Source organism: Antrostomus carolinensis, unplaced genomic scaffold, assembly GCF_000700745.2.
Source record: "Antrostomus carolinensis isolate BGI_N321 unplaced genomic scaffold, ASM70074v2 scaffold23874, whole genome shotgun sequence".
In the NCBI taxonomy this organism is placed as follows: domain Eukaryota; kingdom Metazoa; phylum Chordata; class Aves; order Caprimulgiformes; family Caprimulgidae; genus Antrostomus; species Antrostomus carolinensis.
This window is the reverse complement of record NW_010313163.1, coordinates 1-22694: the sequence shown is the minus strand read 5'-3', so window position 1 is coordinate 22694 and position 22694 is coordinate 1. Positions and strand designations below refer to the sequence as shown.

At 36.3% G+C, this 22694-nt stretch overlaps 1 protein-coding gene across 1 annotated transcript; it reads right to left on the bottom strand.

Moving 5' to 3' along the window:
• Positions 1 to 113: 113 nt before the first annotated feature.
• On the bottom strand, positions 114 to 22655 carry BMS1 (BMS1 ribosome biogenesis factor). Its single transcript, XM_029084807.1, has 22 exons — positions 22387 to 22655; positions 21797 to 21987; positions 20267 to 20346; positions 18658 to 18846; positions 18007 to 18149; positions 16575 to 16696; positions 15668 to 15864; positions 14801 to 14937; positions 13444 to 14237; positions 12516 to 12617; positions 11230 to 11387; positions 10614 to 10695; positions 9586 to 9659; positions 8399 to 8578; positions 6626 to 6814; positions 5824 to 6004; positions 5410 to 5468; positions 4291 to 4413; positions 3073 to 3220; positions 1986 to 2161; positions 1315 to 1476; positions 114 to 640 (listed from the first exon to the last, which is right to left on the bottom strand). The coding sequence occupies exons 1-22, from the start codon at positions 22560 to 22562 to the stop codon at positions 404 to 406; spliced, it is 3900 nt and encodes a 1299-aa protein (XP_028940640.1). The 5' UTR covers positions 22563 to 22655; the 3' UTR covers positions 114 to 403.
• Positions 22656 to 22694: the final 39 nt, after the last annotated feature.

Genomic DNA, 22694 nt, shown 5'->3' with positions numbered 1-22694 from the left:
AATTTAGGCAATGGCAAAAGTACGACCAACACAGAAGCACAGTCAGAGACACCCAGAGAACTCTCCCACAGAAGTCCACTAGTACTAAGACAAAACACTCACAAACAATTATCTGTAATTGACATTAAAATACTTTATTGGCTAGAAAGAATGTGCAGTATGGATAGAAATATACTGAAACACAAAGTCCTCTGGAATATCATGTAGAAAAACCATAATCCATACTTCTACATCTTATGTATATACATTGACAAATATATTCAAGAGCTTGAGTAAGGTCATATTTGCATTTTTTTCTTCTCTTGAAGGCATGTCTAGTGTAGTCCAAGGCCTTTTTGTTTCTTCAACAGAAAATTGCACAGCTACCCTATTTCCTCATTTGGCCTAAAATCTGATGAAATTTTTACATATTCTTCTCTCCTTTGCTAGATCCTTTCAAGCTTGACATCTGCCTCTTTTTCTCCCTTTGTCCCAGTATGCGATAGATTTTTTTCTTTGCCTCCTTTTGCCTCTTGAATTTCTGTTCATCCTCCTTCTGCTTAACTTTGAGATATTCCTTAAGCTGTTCCCGATGTTTTACTTTGGCTTTCTTTATTTTGTAATTATTCACTGTACTCAAAGCACTGAGTAGAGCTGATATCTAAAACAGAAAATGGAGAATAAATATACAAACAGTTCAGTTTTGGTGAGCAATAAAGAGTTTAACCTCAGAGAGACAGATAATGAATCAGAGATTCAGGGCAAGTTCCTAATCAGTTCTGCACCTCTTACCTAATTTCTAAAATGGTTAAATCATTTATCTTGTTGGGAAGTTAATCAAAGGCTCAATTTTTGCAAACGCTGATTTTTGGTTAGATACTATTTAAAAGGATATGCCTACTAGCTACTACAGAACACTTACAAAGTTCAGTTTATCTTCTTTGCATTTGCAAGCACTCTATAATTCTCAATTTTCGAAGTAGAGTATTTGCTTCAAGTCCTGTCTTTGTTAATAATGCATAGCAATGACAAGTCAAATAAAAGACTCATCCAACTGAAATACCCTGCAAGTGCTGCGACAAGGACAAAAGTCCTATTTAGGCTTCAGGTGACCTACTAGTTTAAAAAACAGACACCGTCCACTCAGAGCAAGTTCCATATACATAACCGCATGCCAAACAGGAACAAAACAAACTGCAGGTGATTATTTTTCACTAGGAGCATATATGTCTTTAGCACTAGCTGTAGATTCCAGTGCTAAAACAATAGTTAGAAATGGTCTAAGCAACACATTTACCCTTTGGGAGTCCTTGTTTCAGAATAAGTGATAATTACCTTCTTTTCATGAGGCTCCCTGATAACAGCTGGTCTCCACTGGTCTTTTGGAGTCTTGCCTTTCTTCTCAAGATTCTTAGGTTTGTTCTTAAAAGGCAGTGCCTTCTGCAGTGCTTTAGGAATGTGGAGCTTATTGAAATGCCTTTTCTCCCTCACAATAGGCTAAAAAAGTAGATATAGAACATATATAAGATTCGTGGTCTCAAAAAGTTTTTATTTTATTATCCATCTTTCAAGGGGGAAAAAACAAAACACCACAAAACAAACAAACAAAACCAAACCACAACAAAAAAAATCCCTACCAAACACTCAAAAAAAAATGTTTTCCGATGTCCTTGCACCAAACTGTGAATGGCATATTTACTCCTATTTTACTATGACAGGAATCTCAGAAAGCTTTTGGAGAAGATTTCTCTCCTGCAGATTACTTTATAAACTCTCATTGACCCACAACAATCTGCTTTCCACTGCTTTATTCCTGTCTCATGCCAGGAAAGACTGTGTCTTGTGGATAAAAATAGGAAGTCACACATGCACATGTATGAACGCATTTATACTACTCTGTCTGCACAGGTCTGAGGCAGAATGAGAATTTGACTGTGATTACTTAAAAAAAAAAAACAAAACACAAACAAACAACAAAAAAAACCTCAACAACATCTCAAATGTACCTCATAGAGAGAATCTTTGTTTTGTTTCAGTTTGATGCCTCGCTCATGCCTCAGCTGGCCTGTTGTCTTCATTCCACTCCAACTATCCTTCTCACCTGCTGGCTTCAGCAAGGATGTTACGGGGTTATAAAATTTTGGGATAGAAACAGGATACCAAGTTCTTACAAAGACAATATCTGAAAGAAAACAAAATGTTACTTGGCTCTGTAACAACCCAGTTTATCACCTCTACACTCTAAGCAAAGACTGCCTGAATAGAATAGATAACTAACATCTAGACCACATGCCAGTATTGTTTGGTATGTATATGAAAACTCTTCAATGTCAGGCAAAAGCAATGTAACTATTTGTACACTTGTACCTCATAAGTACCCTAAACAGTACATATTGCTGAAGAGCAGGCAGCTGAGTACCACCCTACTCATTATTCATACTAAAGAACTAGCAACAGAGTTCATATATGTATCTGTGTCTCTACTATTACTAACAAAAACTATTTGCTTTTTCCTCTGCCTATTTTTATGAAAGAACTAACTTGCTTTTATTTTGCACTATGCATAATTTTGATGGGTTAAGGAAAACAGAAGTGAGCTAAACACAAATAAGCATAAAACTCATGTTCTCAACATCACAGGGATGCTCAGCAAATACAGGAGATCACTTACCCCTATCCCCTGCATAATTTCCCCAAAAAGGTTAGGGAAAAAAGTTAACTAGAGTTACAACGCCACTCTTGTATTTCTCAGAAAAATGTCCTTCTAGCATTTGTACCACTACATATGATTCATCTTCACATTCATGGAGAAAAAGCACACAATGCTGTGTAAACCACTTTAAAATAGTCAGAGAAATAGGTCCCCAAGACAAATCTTTTCAGCTGCATACTATATGACTCCTGCATACTACTGAAATAAAACCAACATAAAATGTACTTTTTAGAAATTTTGTTCTGCATCTTGCCAGAATATTTCATGCTCTTTGAATTCACATCTCAATTATCAGATTCCAGAGAATCTGAGATGCAGCTTTTCAATCTGTGAAGCAGGATGAAAGTTGTGAGATAACTCACATGGAAAGTGCAACTTACCACTCATCAGTAACTTGTCTTCAAATGTTGCTCTGAAAGCACCGACAGGAGTTCGGAGGGCCTTTTTGATCTGTCCTCGGATACCACTCACAGTACGAATCGCTGCACCTTCAAATTTAGCCACTTCCAACTGAGAGTTAAACATTCCCTGAAAGTGTAAATTACCCACCATCATTCAAGATGCTAAGGCTTTCTCTGTGACCTATGTAGGCCACAAAACCAAAAGTAATTCCCACAAGCTGATATTATAAAGAAATAGAAAGAACATAACATTGTCTTTATACTAAGAGTGCTGATCATACCAAAAACCTACTGAGCTGACTTTAAGGTAAGCTACTAGAAGTAATCTACTTAAGAGTCATATACGACAGGCAAGGATTCTTAGCATTAAATATATATATTTAAAATTCTAAAACAGAACATATTGAAGAGCATCTGTCCAGTTCTGTTTTAATCTGCTGGAACGCAGCATACCTTAAAAGCAAGTAAGCTGCCCGAAGTTGCTAGCTGTGAGACTCTAATACAATATAGCTCTCTAAGGTTTGTGTTTCTTTCACAAACCACACAGAAGTCAGAAAAAATTCTGCATATGCTTAGCATGAATTCTTCAGTGTTTCGCTGTTACAATCAGTACTTAGTTGCTTTACTGCCCCAAACGCAGAATAACCTAACCTCTTCCTGAGTCTGAAAGCCCAACTAAGAACAGCTGGAAGGTCAATTAAAACTCACTTCTGCAACACTTCCTGCTCCAAACACTTTTGTAAGTGTAATTGTGAAGTCCTAAGCACTGCTAGAAGTCATCTTTGATTCCGGAGTTAAAACGCACCGGGATCAAACTGCCTGAATGACACCAGGGACGGGTTCACATTCTTCAGAGGTGTCTGGCACTGTAGGAAGCTAATCAGTGGGTTTGAGGAAGGAAGCGGGGAGGAAGAAGAAAGGGAAAAAAACCCAACAAAAAACCCAATACATCGTATATGAGCCAGGAGACTGTTCTAGAATTTTTGTTTGGTCAACAATAATTCATATTCATTGGCTAATGATTAGTACCTTTAGAGACCACACTGAAGAGAGCTCCAAAAAAACCAAGCAGCTACTGAGATCCAAAACACTGTGCAACAATTACAGGGAACTTCTGCCTCAGGAAGGACAGGTGGAGTCACAGGTTGCATTCCTTCCTAACATAGGTACATGTGGTTTTATAGTGTACATACCTACCTTAATAAAAGAAGTATTCTTAAAAATTTTGAATGGAAAACCAGTCAGCTTTAATTTCTTTACAATAGTTATTGATTTATCTAAATCAAGCACAACTCCTGTCGCAGCAATCCGGAAATCAGGCTGAAACATACACAGATGAAAGACACTGCTGAATGTATATTTACCAAACAGTGAAGAAATCATTTCACAGATACAATTTCACTGCTTTTTAGAGTTTCAGTTCAGAACTTGTAACCATCACAGAACTACAGCAGCATGATAAATGCAAATTGACTTCGTACAGACTAGTTGAGGTGCTGCTGACATAACATTCCTACCATTCACTAATGAGATTTTCAGAACTGCCATTCTAATTACGTTGGAAGCAATCTAAAAGTCCTTGTTATCTATCTCACTGTGTTCTCTTTATGAGACAGAATCTTACTCAGACAGAAAGTCTCAAAGGAGAAGTGCTTTGTGCACTGCTGTAAGTCTTATGCTAGGGACACACGATGAAAATAGCCTTTTAATACATATAAAAAGACGACTGTACAACAGGACTTAAGGCATATTTTAGGAAGGAGATAATAATCACTCTGATTACTGTCATGCTCATTACAATGCCATGCAAAGCTTTCATTATATGTTGTATGTAAACCTATATCTACCTTTGGGTAACAGATATGCAACAAAGATCATACTTGATAAATACTGTTTAACACTGTTTAAATTAATTCAGATACCCATAAACATTCTAACAAGATGCAGAGAAATCACCCTGAGGGCAAACTTTTTCCACAGGAACATCAGTATCTCATCCTGTAGAAAGGTTTTTAAAAATTATCTAAATACTTAGTACCTGAAAATCAAGTAGGTGTGTCCTTTACACAGAAAATAATAAAGCAGTGTTTGTCATTTTCAGCATAGCAGATTTAAAAAAAAAAAAAAAAGCCTCCATCCAGTTTCCGATCTCATCACAACACATCTTTCAAAAGCCTGAGTCCACGTACTTTCTCAGTTCCTACAACATCACTGCTTTACCATATGTAAACCTCCTTCTGCAACTCTATATATTCTATATTTTATCCAAAGATCCACGGAAAAGTAGTATTCAATATTTTGTGATAACAAACCTACCGTTGTGCCACTGACAGACTGAACTGCCAAAAATCCTGTCCCTTGAGGAGTGATGGGCCCTACAAGAAAATCAAATTTAAAAATTTATGAAAAGCTTTACTAGCCTCTATTTAAAGTCAGAAAGCTTAGAAACACATGCCAAATATTTGCAATTAATAAAACAAAAAAAGGTTAAAGCTTTCAACCCATTACTCACATATATAGGCCCATGAAAGTTAAAGGAATGGTTAACCAGAAGTTACTCATGTGTGGAAGCATTTGCAGGACTGGGCATTTTATATTCCACAGGCAACATGACTTTTTAAAGACTTCTCATTCCAAAAGCTACTGGGTGTATTTCCAGATGCATCTGGTAAAGCCTGAGAATTTATAAAGATTAAGTGATACAGGATAGTGACTCCAGAATGCCCTCACCCCAAAAACTTGCTCCACAATGCATATGTTGTGGTGTGTACTTCAGAAGCCTATGACGCCCATTGTGATCTTCAATGTAGAACATGGGGATAGTCTGAAATCGCCTCCACCCTAATGAGAAGATTAAAGGATCACGTGTCTTAAGTATCTTCTTATACCATCGGTGCTTCTTCAGGCGCAACTAATTAGAAGAAAAGATGAACAATGCTATTACAGGATAATAACATTAATTCTGAAATTCAAGCCTTAATTGTCAGGAATGATTGAAAGCAACTTCCATCTACACTAGAATTTTTTATTCAATAAGCTTTATATCTTCAACCATTCTCATTAACACTAGGTTGACTGGAAAGATAAAGCTAATCAGTATTTCACACACTTTGAAGTCATGTTTGTATACATATGAGCAAGTATTATATCTATATATATATATAGATATAGATATATAGATATATGCATGCTAGTAACTTTTCTATAGCCACTTGTCCATAGATCACAAACCTCAGAGTACAATTTATGCTTGCAACTTAGCAATCACAATACCAGACCTTAGTCCTCAGACATCTCTGCAGATGAACATTAACAATAACAACTTCTTCCAGTTATTCAATTAAGCCTGTGAAAATCCAGTGTCTCTACTGCAGAGTTAATTATGTCAAAAGCAAATGCCCTATTCAAGGGACAAAGACACAGGTTTCTCTCCCTCTGTTTACTGTATCTTTAGGAAACAGAAAATAAATAATAACTCCCACTCTGAAGCACACCCGTACTGATATGTGCACTCACAGCTTTGGCTACATACCTGCACATATCCAACATTTCCTTCGCTGTTGCCTAAACCACCGAGGATAATAGGATAATGAGGGTCAAAATTCATGACAAATTCACATGGGACATTCTCAATCTCTATTCGAACATACATCCCAGGCCGGAAGCCCTCATATTGCACTCTGGTCTCATCATCTTGATCTTCAAATTCTGCTCGATTAAGCTATGTGCCAAAGAGAAAGCCACCGTGTGTTTTACAAAATTCAAGTATTAACAACTTGTTCATGCAGTGCTAGTTCTATTTAAAACATGCTAACGTTTATATAAAGCTTTTGGGATTTGTGACTTTTTAGTCAGAGCAAGATCTCTGCCACCATGAATTCCTTCCAATTTGAAATCCCAAGCGGGCCTGTTAGTCTACTTGAAAGGAAGTACCCAAGAGAAGCAAATGACTGAGTGACTTCTGACACACCTTTCATAATGGTGACTTTGGATTTTAAAGATACAACTGTCAAAAGTACATTTTTGATTTAGGAGCCCAACTACCTTTTAAAGTTAACATCCTGATCTTTAAGGTGTCACTTTATGAGGGGGCCAGGCTCTTATCATACTCAGCAGCTTAAAAATATTTCTGTGCATCCTCACACTGTATATCATCAAAAGGGTCTTTTAAAGCTATTCTGTACTACATAAATGCAGATATTGTGTAAATATTTAACAAGACATCCCTGTGAGTAACAGAAGCCTCACCCTCCTGTTCTAGCTCCTGATGTTCAGCAACCTGTAAGATGCCACGTAACTAATTATTAATTGCATTCCTGAAGGTATTGAGATATGGAACAAATCTTGCAGTCCAAATTTATTTTTGTAGAAGCCTTCAGGCATCCCCAGACAGAGATCCTTGCCCTTCCATCCTGCAGTAGGAGTATTGCTGATATGTATTTCTGTAACAGACCTCAAGTGAAAGTTGTAAATTGTCTTGTATTCTTTTACTGGAATGTCCTCCTTTACACTTTAAGTGCACTCCATAAGTACATCAGCATAGCGGAGCTTGCATGATCACTTATGACAGAGGCTAAGGCAAGAAGCTAATGATTAACTTAACGATTGTTTAGGGCAAGATTTTTTCAGAAAATAAGACACTGAAGTTATTAGCAATGTAAGATGATGTTCTTCCAAGTCAGCCAAAGAAAGCAGCTACTTTTTAGGCTTACAATATTTTATCTAAAAAACAAGACCTGGAACCAAATCAACACGTCCAATTCTGGACACAGTTACCCTGAAGACTTCTACCACACGTACAGAGCAGTGGTCATCACTTATTTTTTACTCAAAATAACTTGACAGTTCGATGAAAAAGACTGCCACACAGAACTTACTTATACGTTAATAACGTTGCAAAAATAACACTAAAAGTAATACTGGGAAAATATGTGACACAAATTAGTATAAGAAAGATTTTCACCTTCCTTTACATAAAAGGATGCCTCCCCCCACCCCAACTCTTCTTCCTGGAGAAGTTTAGATGACACATCCTGACTTATTCAGTGATTTAGAATAGGTTAACTACTTAAGTCAATTTAAATTAAGCTTACAGTTGTTTGGCTTGTTTGCTTGTTTTTCTTTCCAGCTAATGGAATCAAAAAGCTCAACCATGAAAAATCGCAAGCATGTATTTCTTTGTGTGTACTTTCTAGAGCAGCCCTTGAATGTCGTATGTGTCTCCATGAAAAAACCTTTGGGCAAACTCTGTGGGGTATTTTTGAAGACATACATCCAGATAAATTGCCAAGTTAACAGCTTGTACCTGTGCTTGCTTATGCATTTCTTCTTTAAGATCATCAAAGTATGTGGCATCCCCTTCATCATATTCTGCATCAAACATTTCTTTCAGTTTCCGTTTCTTGTCCATGCGCTCCTTTTTCTTTTCCTCCTCCTCAGGTTCTGGTTTGGACATTTCTCCATCTTCCTCCTCTTCACTTCCAGACTAATCAACAGTAAGTTATCAAGCATGTAAAATGGTTCACTGAAAATAGCCTTCTCCGATTTAACAGCTTAATATATATGATTAAGTAACATTTTGTCATAATGTAGAAACTTTTAAAATATTTCAATTCTTGACAGAAATTAGTTATTCAAACAAGAAGACATAACTTCAGCAATGACCAAAACATTTCATCATCTAATCACATCCCCTTCCTCTGAGAAAACTTTTTGACTTAACATTCATTTTAATGTCAGGGAACAGACCCTAGAATTGACCTTTCTGTTATTCTACAGATAAAATAAGTATACATAATAAAAAAGGAAAAAAATGTAATTGTTGACAGCATTGAGTAATACTGCGCTGGAAGGCACCGCTCTAGAGGCAAGAGAGGAGGAAGTTGTTCACAGACCATTTGAAAACTGCCTAAATGGTGCTGTTACTCTCAATTTTATAATGAAATGCAAAGCCATCAAGTTGCTCAGTCCAATTTTTCATTCCGTATTGTCACAGACAACTACAGCTCTGTTCTTGGAAGACATCCAAGTCACAGCATAGAACTGCTTCCACCAGCCTTTTATGCAGATATGAAGAATGACTAGGAAACTGTGTCAGTTTCCACCATTTGTTGCGTTTAAACAAAGCTCTATAATCTTCTGCAGCAGATGAAATGACATAGCACAAAGTTATGATCACACTTGATTTTAAAATACTGTTCTCATACCTCCAGATCCTCTAGCTCTTGATTAAGCCTGACATCTACTGTTAAGTGAAGTGACTTCTCCTACATAATTAACTTCAAACAACAGTTCCGTTTGAGACTAAAAACATTCCATTCTAGATATTACAGGTTCCAAAGTCTGCAATATGTATACCTTTTCTTCCTTGTTCCCATTGATTTATTTCCTATTAATTAATGAAAACTAAATTTACTCCATAGGATGCCTATCACCTTATCAGAAACTCATATGCATGTATGTTGCTAAAGAACATAAAAATACAGGTCAGACCTCATCTCCTTCAGCAGCAGGCTTTCCTTTGTGCACAACACCAGTTTCAAGATCTTCAAAATCTCCATAAAGCTCTTCTGCAACAACAAGCATCCAAGATATCTGACAGTAAATCATCCTGTTATATTGCAGTTAACCATTCTGTTGTGTTGTTCCATACAATTTCTCATATTTTCAGTATTGTGTACTTAGTACTGCTTTGTCAATTAGTTTCAGCCCAAATATTTTTTTCTTCTCATCAACAGCTTTTTAAGTCTGTTCTGCCCTTGCTACAGTTTCAGCTGAAAATTCTCAGCTGAACTCCAGTGGCTCCTCTTCTTCTCTTTCAATATTTTTATGAAGTTTAGATCATTCCAAAGGACCACAAAGCACATTAGTTGGCACTCTAATGACACAAGACAACAGCAGAGCAATTGAGCTCCTATCTTTAATTTTTAAAAATAAAATTAATAAAAAATTTAAATACAGCAGACAATTTTTAAGTTAAAAACAAATGCTTATAGAAGTCTGTCAAATCACAACCCTTTGCATATAAGATACAGACACATTATTAAAATTTTCTAAATATTTCCTAATTTAAAAAAACAAAAACAACACCTTCAAAACATCTGACGATAGATCTCAGCCAAATGTGAATGACTACTTTGTCTTCCTACTAAAAAAACAACTTCTGCTTATTTCTGCAGAGACTATCCAAAAGAATAAACCACACAGAGGATGAATAGCTAAACTCAGATAAGTAACCCAAAGTTGTTATGGCCAAGTGCTGACTAAGGACACCATTTCCTAATTTAAATTGTATATCCTATTTTTCAGAGAGTAGATTTTTAGAATGTGCTACCTGCCTACTGTTTGTACAGAGATTTACAGCAACGTTTAATTATATTAGTATCTGTATAATATTTTATGTAAGTTTGAAAAAATTTGCAAGTGTATCAACTAATGCAAAACATTCTACATACGTAAATACAAAGTGGTACTTTTCTTAAAAATCTTGTAAAATCATTTTTTAGAAGTCTTACACATACCATCTTGCTCCAACAACTTTGCTGCATCTTTATCATCTTCCCACTTTCCAGTTACAAAGCAGTCCCGAATACTGCTCATAACCTGCAAAACAGTAGTGTCATTGCCTTGTACAGTTAGAGCTTGTCAACAGAAACATTATCCAATATGTTCCCCACTCCATCAGAGATAACACCTCAGAGATAATCTAATATTCTCACACTCAAGACATCATGACCAAAACTACACAATGCCTCAGCACAAGCAGACATCGGAAACTAACTCAACTCTTGCCCAAAGGTCTTTACACTAACAAGGTCGCTACCCTGCATCATATTTTCACTCATGATTTCCTTGCTTTTTTACTTTTTGGTAAAGACATAGCAAACCATGATCTACCAAATACTCAAGAGAGCCAAGCATTAAATTCATTTACTCTAACTTTCCATCCCTGTAAGAACAGACCTTGGAAGCTGTTAGCTAGTAAATAGTTCTAATGACAGCAAGCAGCAGAAGATATGGCACTCTGGCCATAGCTCCCTTAGGTCTGTTTCAATGACAACTCAGTAGTACTTTACAAGATGCAACCAGGACATAACCAGTATAGGATATGCACAAGCACTTATCCAATGATATTACCTCTTCTAAATCCCAGCCTTGTGGCTTTTCTATCAGAAATCTGGAGCAGTCAAGAGCATTAGCCTTCTGTTTGGATGCTTTGTCTGGACGGCTGACATGAAACAGACCTCCAAGTTCACCACCTGCATCCTCTCTCTCATGGTCTTCATCCTCAATAGCTAAATGAAACACATGAGCTGTGATTATTTCCCCCACAGTACATGGATTACATTCATTAACAACCTCTCTTCTGCCTTATGCTTCACAATACCTGCAGTAGTTTGAGGAAAAAAAGATGCAAAGTAAAAATAGTTTTAAATATAAAAGACTGAAGAAAAAGGCACGCTAACCCTGCGTAAAAATTAAATTAATATCCTCACAATGACAAAATAAAGTGAGCAGCAACCAGGGAGACACCATACACTGTGATCATAGTGAACTTCAGTTGTACAGTTGTTCCATACAAAAACATGTAATTCATTTCACAAATTCCACATAGTTCAAATTTCTCTGAACTACCTGAAATCTGAATTCTATTTGTGTAACTGGAGTCATCTGAAAAAATATCACCCCATAAGTAAACAGAGGATGTTCACTCTGTATCATAAGCAGAAACAATACCAAAACAATGTGTGAATACACATGATATTAAGCTAGTCCGTAAATCAAGAATACCAGACTTAAGAATCTTCCCGTTCCTGCACTGTGGAAGGTTTACAAAAGCCAAATTTTCATTGTGTTCTACAGGGTTCTGTATGAAGAGATTTGCACACTCAGACAACTACTGGAAAAGTTGTGAATTAAACAGGACAAATTACGTTAATAGGAATTTTCTCTTCCTTTTAGCTTTTTTTTTTTTTCTTAACAAATACCCTTATTACAGACATAGTAAAACTAAGTCACGTCTAAGAGAGTATTTCAGTCACTGTGAGACAGAAGTTCCTGAAACAGTCAACAAACAACAACCTTTTATGAAACACATCAATTAGCACAATGAATTTGCATAATATCTACCAGATAATTATATAAATGAATGAACTTTAAATATTTGGGGGGAAACAGACGTTCCAGAAAACACGAGCAACAATCGATTAGTCTGGAGAATGAATTCAAAAAGCTTTTTATCGGAAAAGTAAAAATTGTCTATTACAAGTATTAGTGAAAATTATTATCAGCAATTAAAAGAGTCAATTAACTCTCCTCAAGCCTACCACCAAAACACAGTGCTCAAAGATTCAGACATGCAAACTTCGTAACAGCTAAAAAGCTACCACATATTAAGACAGTACAAGTTTCCAGATTTGTACCTGTTCCATATACGAGTTTACGAAGACTGGGGGTTGAACGCTGCTGTCTCAGAAAGGCCTCAGCTGCCTTCTGTGTAAGGTCCTCTTTCCACTTAAGTGCACCTGAAAAGGGAAAAAAAATGCCTTCTACCTCCAAAAAAGGACAAGAATTAGGAGCTACACAAACAATTTAAATAAGGACATGACCACAACAGGCTTAAGCAGTGTAGGCACAAACTACAGTTTCTTTGTTTCATACTCCACATATACAAAGAAACATAAATTGTGGCTAACAAATTATATCACTGGCTTTTTTCCTGATGAGTCCTAATTTTAGGACAAAATTTTTAAGATATTATTAGCAATAGTAATAGATTTGATTATTTTCCATGATGATACATGTCTTCTACAGACTCGCAGAATGTTTGAGGTTGGAAGGGACTTCTGGAGGTCATCTTCTTCAGGCCCACGGCTCAAGCGGGGTCACCTAGAACAGGTTGCTCAGCATCATAACCAAACGGCTTTTGAGTATCTCCAAGGAAGGAGTTTCCACAACTTCTCTGGGCAACCTGTTCCAGTGCTCAGTGAGTAATTAATGCATTTTAGTAACGGTCCCCCAAGAGTATTGTATTTTTCCTAAATGTAAGAAAGCATCATAATTTGTTTTACACACACAGCCATAAAGATAAAAGTTAAGAGATATGTATTCAGAATCAGTGAAGTTTACAAAATTAATCACCTCCATTTTAGAGGAAGAAAACCTGAGACCTGCATATTACATTGCAAATCAAAGGCTTAATAGCAGATAATCCCAAGTTTCCTAACTTGAAGTTTGCCACTTAACAACTATATATATATTGGAAGGGCAACTTTATATTATATTTACTAATTATAATATCCTTTAACAATTCAATATGGACAGTAAAAACTTTTAACATTTATAGTCTACCTGTCGTGTCAGCAGAAAAATCTATTTTTTCTTCATATTCCTCTTCCTCTCTCAGTAGATTCTCCACATCATCATCCTCAGCTTCTACAGCTTTAAGTTCAGTCTGTCTAACACCATTAGTTCCCTTCGCTTGAGTGTGCTTCCTATTTGACTCTTCAGCTTCTAATTCATCATGTGATCCTTCTTCATCATCACCCTCATCAAGGGAAGAGTTTTCAACCTCAGATCCTGATGCCTCTTCTGCTGTGCAGTTTCCTGAATCTGTAGTGAGCACTGCTTTTCTATTCAGACTATGATCTGAGATTTGTGATCTCATTTCTGTATCTTCACTATTTATTTCATACTGCTTAGATTTGGCTATTCTTCTGCTTGCAGCCTCAAATTCACTATCTGAGCTTTGTTCATCCTCCTCCTCCTCATCTTCCTCCATCTCATTCTCTTCAGGGGCAGTTTTTCCTTCTTCTCCTTCAGAACTCATTTCAAGATCATCATCACTGTCTGCAAATGCTGGCAGTTCATTCATAGCTTCTTCTTTAGCCACCTCTGTTTTCAGACGTTTGGCTCTCCCAAGAGCCAACTCTTCCCCTAACAGCTCTCCGTCACTTTCTTCCTCAGCATCATCTTCATCATCGCCATCACTTCCATCCTCAGACACTGCTGCTTCTTCTTCTTCTTGCTCATCTTCCTCATCACTTACTGTATCATCATTTTCTTTCTCTTCTTCAAATAACGCCTTCCGACGTAGTCTTCCAGTCTTCAAGTCAATCTTTCTCTCTTCTTTTGGCATCACAAACCTGTTTTCCAAGAGACCATATTTGGGATAAAATAGTAAATTACAAGGAAATTTTAATTAAAAAATGAAGTTTCATGTTAATATTTAATTTAAAAAAAAAAAAAAAAAAAAAGAGAGAGGTTATGGAGAACATTAAAAAGGCAATGGAGTTCTTTAAGTACAGAATGCCTCTTAATTCAATAATACATCCTATGTTATAGCCATAAATAATTTCAATAAATTTCTTCATTTTCCACTGAATGAAAATAGGTTACACAATTAATTTTACTGAAGATTATGGCTGCCATTCTTCAAAATTCTGAAGAAAAACAGAAAAAAAATGCTATTTAGGGTATATCAGCAAGGAATTCCTGGAAGGCAGGACTACACTTGCTTGCAAAACTTCTCTAGTATCAATTATTCCTATCTCAAAATACACATGTGGCATAAGAGTAATCTCAGAAGAGGAAGAATTAGGCAATAAGTCTTTTACTAGTTGTGCTCTATTGAGAATTTTTCCTAAATTAGAGCCTGAAATTAAGAGATTCATTCATGCTCAAACACTCCTCAGCATTCAAAACTTACTCTTGTCCGACATCTTCTGAACCTAAGGGTCTAGAGTCCACGAAGAGAGAGACCTTGCTTGACGCCATCTTAACATCAATGGCTGAATGTGTGGAGATGAGGCTCTGAACTAGTTCATGATTTGGTCTCACTACCTCCTGGAAAGCCAAGATATTTTATTTTTCAATTAAAATGAATAAACAAATGTCTAATGAACAACTAACAGAGTCATTAATCTGCCTAAAACTGTAGAAACATGCATATGCAAGAAAAAATTACAAAGCATTTTAAATAAACATTTTCTCAGAAAGCAAGGTCTCCTTTCCCCACTTCACATTTCAAGAATGCATATAACAGTAACCCAAGAAAAGTCAAAGAGGGCCTCCTTCACAGTATGCAACCATTACAGTAAATATCAGCAAGCACACATTATCAGAGACCCCAACATATTTAACATTTAGCACAATACAAGGGAAAACAGCTGCATTCAAACTGTTTGTATGCAAATGTTTTCCACATCTCCCTTTGGCCAGTCACACGGCGGAAGCGTTCTCCCACAATCACCCTGCCCTGCAATATAAGAGTGATAATATCCCAGTACCAGGAGTTTTTATAAATGTTAAGCCAATGCTTGGAAAGTTTATGAAACTGTCTTTAGGTATTTTCATTAACTGATCCTTCAAACATTTTGCACAATATTTTACACAAAGATAATGAAAATATCCCTTCCCTGAAATCACTAGAGGAGAAAAATAAATTACCCGCTATGGATATACAAGGATTAAATATTTTAAAGAATCTTATTTTTTTAAAAGAACACTTACTTTGACTCTAAGGATAAAATCTACATTTTGCAAGAGAATCAAAACACCAACAGCATTTCCTTACCTCTTCTTTTTCATGAGCATGACTTCCACCAAGGTCAATATAAACAGCATCTTTATCATATACAATGCCCCCAACTCCTGAAAGAGGGGCATAGACTAGTTTCTCTTTCTCATTTAAAGAACGCTTCTTCTGCTGTTCAGGTAGAGCACAGGGGTCTGGTAGGAAACTCACATCACTCACAGTAAAGTCTCCTACACCTGAGGTGACAGACAAGGGAAGCAATAAGGTTTTCACAAAGTTTTGATTCTGAAATTTGTACAATTCACCATGAAGAGAATTTTTTTTTAAAAAAACAAACCCCACAAACATTGCAGCATTCAATGATTCATCAACAGCAAGCTCTCTATCAAACATCCAATTCTTCTGCCTTAACACTGAACTTCGAGAAGCACACCTAAGTTCACCAGAATGCTGCAAAGCTTTGGGTTTGTTTGCTTGTTTTTACATGAGAAAACTAGCACTGCAGTAGGTCTGTAAATTTATTACTAAAATATTTCTGAATTTAAGCTTTTAAATAATTCACTTCAAATATTAAATTTATTCAATGAGTACGAGAAATTTTACATAAGCCAAATTTATTTTTCACTATTAGGGTTGGTATGTTCTGCACTTCAAACACCTTGTAAAGTAAAACACCTTTGAAATACTTCAGACACTGCCAATATTGTGTTTCACACTGCAACAAAACTGCACAGTTAAAAGCAAAACTATTTTACAGTTTCTAATTTTTACAAAAATGTTTATTACAAAAAATAATTTCCAAAAGCAGAACACATTTAGAACTTTGAAAAATCTATTTTATAACGTACAGTTTAAAGATACAAATCATTCCACAATAAAAATAGCAACAGCTATGTTTTTATTTATAGATCAGTACAAAACCAGTTTTAAGAATATGATAAATTACCTGGCATATGAATTTGACTTTTGTTTTTCAAGTGTGCTCCTCTCAAGTATCCATAAAGTGATATCTTCCTGTCACATTTGGGATTGATTCGAACATCTTCTGGGTTTGTCAACTCTTCCATTCTACCTCACATTAAAAAAACCCAACAAAAAAAACAACAAAAAAAACCACCAAAAGACCAGTAAGAATATCCAGCAGTCCTAGCAGCAACTTTGGAAAGTAATTTAAAAAAATATAATTGTGGCATTACTGCTGCCACTGTGTGCTTTGCAAGCTCTAATAATCAAAACAGAATGATCATAAGAAAAAAATCCATGCGAAAAAAGATCTTCCAATATTTTAAAAATTTTAAAACTTATATAATCATGTTCAACAAAATATTTCCAGAAGACTTACTGACATTTCACCAAACACGTACTGCTTCCTTAGTACATTTTAATTACTGTTTACATGCATTCCACACACAACCCTCCTCAAATCAATTTTGCCATTAGAATGAAATCAGAATAACCACCCTAAGACAGCTGAAAGGCACATGCCCTACAGCCACACAATACCTTCTTTTCCCTAATAATAGCAGTAAGCAACACAAAAACTACCACAGAAAAGGGGAGAGGGAAAGGTTGGCTGTTTATGGGCATATGAGGGGAAAACTTCCAGAGCTCCTTTCTACACTGCACAAGGGGTGCAACACAAACACACAGACAAGAAGAGGATGGCCACAGATCAGCTTAAAACTGATCCAACAACCAAAATAATTGTAACAACTATAGCAACCTAAAACAATGCTATTGAAATAATATTTTTTCTTATTTTCCTTCTCTTTGCTTTGTCTATTCTGCAGGACTTTGCATTATGGTCATCTACTTCTCTGACAATTTGTTCTAATTAATTACAGCTTCAAAAGAGAGTTATTCTAGGCACCTTAGATTCTTATGGGAGTTTAGTCATAACTAAGCATTCTGGCAATAAAATATGAAAGGCGATGTAATTTCTAAGGTAAGCCACCATCAAGTTTACTTTCATGTTTCAAAGAGACTGTGAATCAAATGCTTTATGTGGAGATGGAGTAAAAGGAATGTTCCAGGGAACTCGGAGGACTAATTCACCAGCTATTGCTGGAATTGCTGTTTCTTTTCCACAGAAATCCAATATAATCATCATCAAGCAAGGTAATTTTATTTTTTTTTTCTGTGTTTCAAAAATATTTAGAATATACCAAATGCCTACCTGCATCATCTGATGCAAGTGAAAAATGAACAGCTAAAGTTACTGGCACAAACCTGAAGAGCGTACTTTTGTTTCCCCAAAGCCATCAAGACAACACTAAATACTCATTCACACATAAAGCTGACTGGCTCTAATATAGTTTCTTTAAAACAGCAAGGTGCTATCTATGCTGAGACTGAAGAACAGAGAGAAAAGCACACACCTGTCTGCGAGAACATATGGGTGAGACGTTTGCCAAGTAAGAGGTCGGAATTTCATAACCGAGATAAAACGCCCCAAATTGTGAATTTCCTGCTTTTGATATTCACCATGAACCATTCCAGACAGATAAAACAGTTTAGCACCCTAAACAATTAAAAAGACATAAAAACATTAAACATCAATTTAATACCTACAAAACTATAAAAAAGGTAACGCAATTCTATTTTGTAAATCATAATCAGAAACTGCAGGTTACAACTGGTTCCAGAAGATCAAACTAGCTAGTTTATTACAACATGAAAACTGCCCCATAAATCTTAGGGAAGAACAACTCACATCTAGAAAACCTTGTACAAAGGTTAATTTTTCTCTCAGACCTACAAGCAGATCCTCCTTGCATAGCACCAGCCTAACAGACCTTCTTACTCATATCACACGTTTAGTAGCCAGTCACACTGGGATAGCGAAAAATTACACAAGTGTTTTAGCAAATAGAAGAAAGATTACATAATCTGATACAACATCAGCATTGTCTGTTTATAGTATTATTTAAAAGATGTAAGAACATAATAAATACTTAAGTATTGCCCCATTTTTAATTTAGCTTCAATAACATAAAATATATGGAAAAATGAAATGCTGAACACCATACCGGATACACTTCAGTCCAGAATCTGTGCTTTAACTTCTTTTTAGTCTTCTTTAACTGTTTGTTGTTCTTGAATGTATCCAGGTGGGTAAGAACTCCCATAATTTTGGGAAAACCATGCACCTGACAAATGTTCAGGAATTCAAATGTTTCCATCTCAAATCCAAAGCTGGCATCAATAAGCATTAGAACCTGGAAACACAACATCAGCATTTCACTACCACAGTACCGTACCATGGTGCTGCCATGAGCTGATTTCAAAGACCACACCTTTAAAGCCATAAGCTTCTTGGGAACCAGTATCTTGCAAAAAGTTTTGTTCTTTATTTTCATATAATCTGAAAATCAACTTTGGCTTTTTAATTAAAGTACGGATCTTAGCTGCTTTAGAAATTAGCAAGGCTTAGGAAATCAAATCTCCTTTATATAGATTTAATCTGCTTGTTACCTCTGAGAAAACTACAGAATAACACTGCTTCATGAATGCAATAACATACATTAACATAATAAGGTCTGAACAGGTGTTTATTTGGTGAATTTAAAATATGCAAAATTGAGTACCTTCCAGTGTCTGAGAAAATTTATAAAATTTTTATATCTGTGTCTTGGATGCACTAATGCCTCTAAGGCCAAGTCTACTATTATGCATCACTAAAACGCACTGACACAGGAAAACAGCACCCAACAGTCACATGAAAATTGAAGCAAAGTCGTATTAGGGTCTCAGTGATTAAGAGCTTAAAATACGTGGGAACTGATGACAGAGATGTGCAAGCAATTATGTAATCTCAGCCTCCTAACAATAAAACCAAAGAGACTCTCAGCATCACCGTGTGCACACAAAATCTCAAACATCTGTCACATCTACTAACAGGAAGTGTTTGTATTTAACACGTCTCTCTTCCTCAAATAGAAAACATGCAAGTAGAACAATATCCGGACTAGTGCATGCATGTATTTAGATAAGGATCCCAAACCCCAATCAGCTACAAATAATATACTCCAAATCCACATGTAAAATAAAATTCTAAACAAACGGATTGTGCATTAGGTCCCCAAGACCAGTTCACATAATCCATTGAGCCAAAAGTTACAATTACATTGCTGACCACACTCCATCAATCATTACTACACAGCGATCCTCAAAGATGGAGACATCAGAGTGCACCAAATAAAACCAACTACTGTACTAATATATATTTCTTCTTTGCACTTTAGTTGAAAACTTCTTGACCAAAAATAGTTTTCAAATTTTACATGGTTTGCCCAAAACCTTTAATGAAAAGTCATTTTATCATTTTGGCTTGTAGTAAGATCTTCCATTAGAAGTTTTCCAGTTGCATTAGCAATGAAGTTCAGTTGCATTTCCCTTCTTCCACATCCTCCTCACCACTACACACACCCTTTACTTTCCCCCACACCCAGGATAAGAGAAGTCCTAGGGGTTGTTCCAGAAAATTAGTTTTATTGACAAGTCCTGCTCTCTCTGAAAACAAAGACAGTTTTGCCTTCAATAGCAATGGGTAGAGAAATCAGACATTGGTGCAGTCCAGTCAAAAGTAGTATCTTCAATATAAATTATAGCAGAAACCAAGTGTCATTGTTAACTTACCAAATCAGCAACTTTAGCAAGGTCAATCATTGTGTTAATGTCACATCCACACTCAATAATAGTTAGCCTGCGTTTTTTACCTGAAAACAGAATTAAGAATCAAAAAATGAAAGAGAGGAAGCAAACTACTAAGTCCACTGTTTTCTTTTCAGGTCACATTCCTGATGCTCCTAAAGAGTATCTGGGACTCAAACTCTTGTCTAGCATATGGATCATTCAGTGTGCCCCACTGTAGAAGCGCCTGTTTTCAAGTGTTTATAATTCTGATAAATTTAAACTTTTTGGTTAAAAATTATTAGGTTCAGTACATGTTTTCAAATGAGTTGCTCTGTCTTTTCCAAAAACAAGGCTAATAGCAAAAAATTTTTTTCTTTTTTTTTTTTTTACTTTGGGAAAAAAAAAACAAACTGCTTTTTTTATCGTTAGTGCCCCAGGGTTAGTAGTGTGGATTTTATTTTACTGCAGATTTTTGTTCTTTTGATAATATTAGGAGAAATACACCCTGTTCCAGCCTTTAAAAAAAAAAACAAACAGTAAATTGACATAACACAAAATTGTTTAATATGCATCCAAATGAGAAAAAAAGTACTCGCAGTTAACATGGCTTGACTAACCTGAGTTAGCTAGCTTAGCTAAATGAACTTTAGACACCAGGAATAATAACTTTATAGACAACAGGTATAACGTGTTTTTCCTTCAGGTTATCAATTGTAAAATTCAACCCCCGAGTCTCAGTAGACCAATTAGGAAATCAAATTTAACACATGAATTCTCCTTTCCATTTTTCTTTCCCATATTTGTCAACTATTCCTTGCAAAAAGGAGAGTTATTAGTTAAAAGTCTCTGAAGAGTTTACCTGCACCAAACATATGGTTGTCTATGTCAAAGCAAGACCACCCTTACAAGTTGGTTCCTTGAGCTGCTGTGGGCTATGCTCCCCCACTGAGAGAACCTCAGTGATCTCTCTTGGTAATACTCAGGGAAAAGTATGAAGGGAACACACTAAGACAAGTGGAAACTAGGACAGAAAACAAAAAGGAAAAGGAACTGACGAGGAAGTCAGGTGGAGAAACATCACTGGAAACAGCTACGCAAATTAATACTCGGCTTAAGAAGGAAAGGGACACAAGACAGGATTATAGGACAGGCAATCTGAAAGAATGGAAACCCGTGTATAGGTTAGGATGAAGCCAAAGAAAAACAGTTCAAAAAGGAAAACAGAACCCTGTGGAAAAGGAAAACTTGGGAAAAGTTTGGGGGACAGAATAAACTGGAAAAAAAGCCAGAAAGAAAAACAAACACACACACACAAACAAAAAACCAAACCCACACAAAAAACCCCAAACAACAGAATTGGCATCCCAGAAGGGTGGAAAAGGAGTTTGTTAACAACTATGCCTGATAACACAACCAAATCATTCCCTAAAAACGACCAAAAAATATGAGAACATGAACATGTCCTAACTCTAAAAACAAGACAAATGAGGAGCACAAAATATAGATTTCCATTTCCTGTAACTTTGTTCTCACCTGAAACAATTGTAACAGGACCCCGGATTTCAACCAGCTTTTGCCTTGTGAAGTTCTTAATGAGACATTTTATTAAGGTGCTCTTCCCAACCTTGGGAGGGCCAACTACAACCACCACCACAGGAGGTGGCTCCAAAGGAGTACGGTCAACCACAGGAATGTGATGTTTTTTAGTCTTCAAATCCTGAGTTCTGAGAATAAATTTGTAAGAAATAAATACAAGAACTTAAAAACCAGTAATATTTATTCTTTGGAAGTCTTCATTATTTGCGAAAGCTCGGACACAAAGGTTCACCAAGCGCACTGATACTAACATGTATGTGGAACTCCCACCAAGTCTAAGGAGCTACACAAATATTGTTTTCCATTAAGACTAACACAGCTGTACCACGTAACACAGATCCAGAAAGCATCACACTGCTGACACACACACAAACTATAACATAACCTGGTGAATGACGAAAGCTATGTGAGCACATCGGTGAAAATTACACTATGTATATTCCTACACAAAGCAATAAAGAAACTGCAGCCAACACCTATCCCCCCACTCAACCCTGCATGCTCTATAACCAATTCCCACTTCTTACCTATGGAAAGTTCTGGCCATCCGCACAGCGGACTGGACCGTGAAGGCTTTGGGGTTTCTCTTCCGTGCATTCTCCTCGTCTCCTATTCCTAACTCGTTGAGGTAACGTTTCCTTTTCTTCTCTGCCTTTGGCCCACTATGCTTTGTGCGATGCTTCTTCTTCTCTTTTTCTTCCATCTTACTCTTTCAACAACTCTTTACGACCAGTACGATGCAGACGGCACCCGTGTGATACTGTGCACAGCTGATGTAGGAAGAAAGCACAGTTAGTGCACACAGCACACATCCATATACAGCACACATCCATAT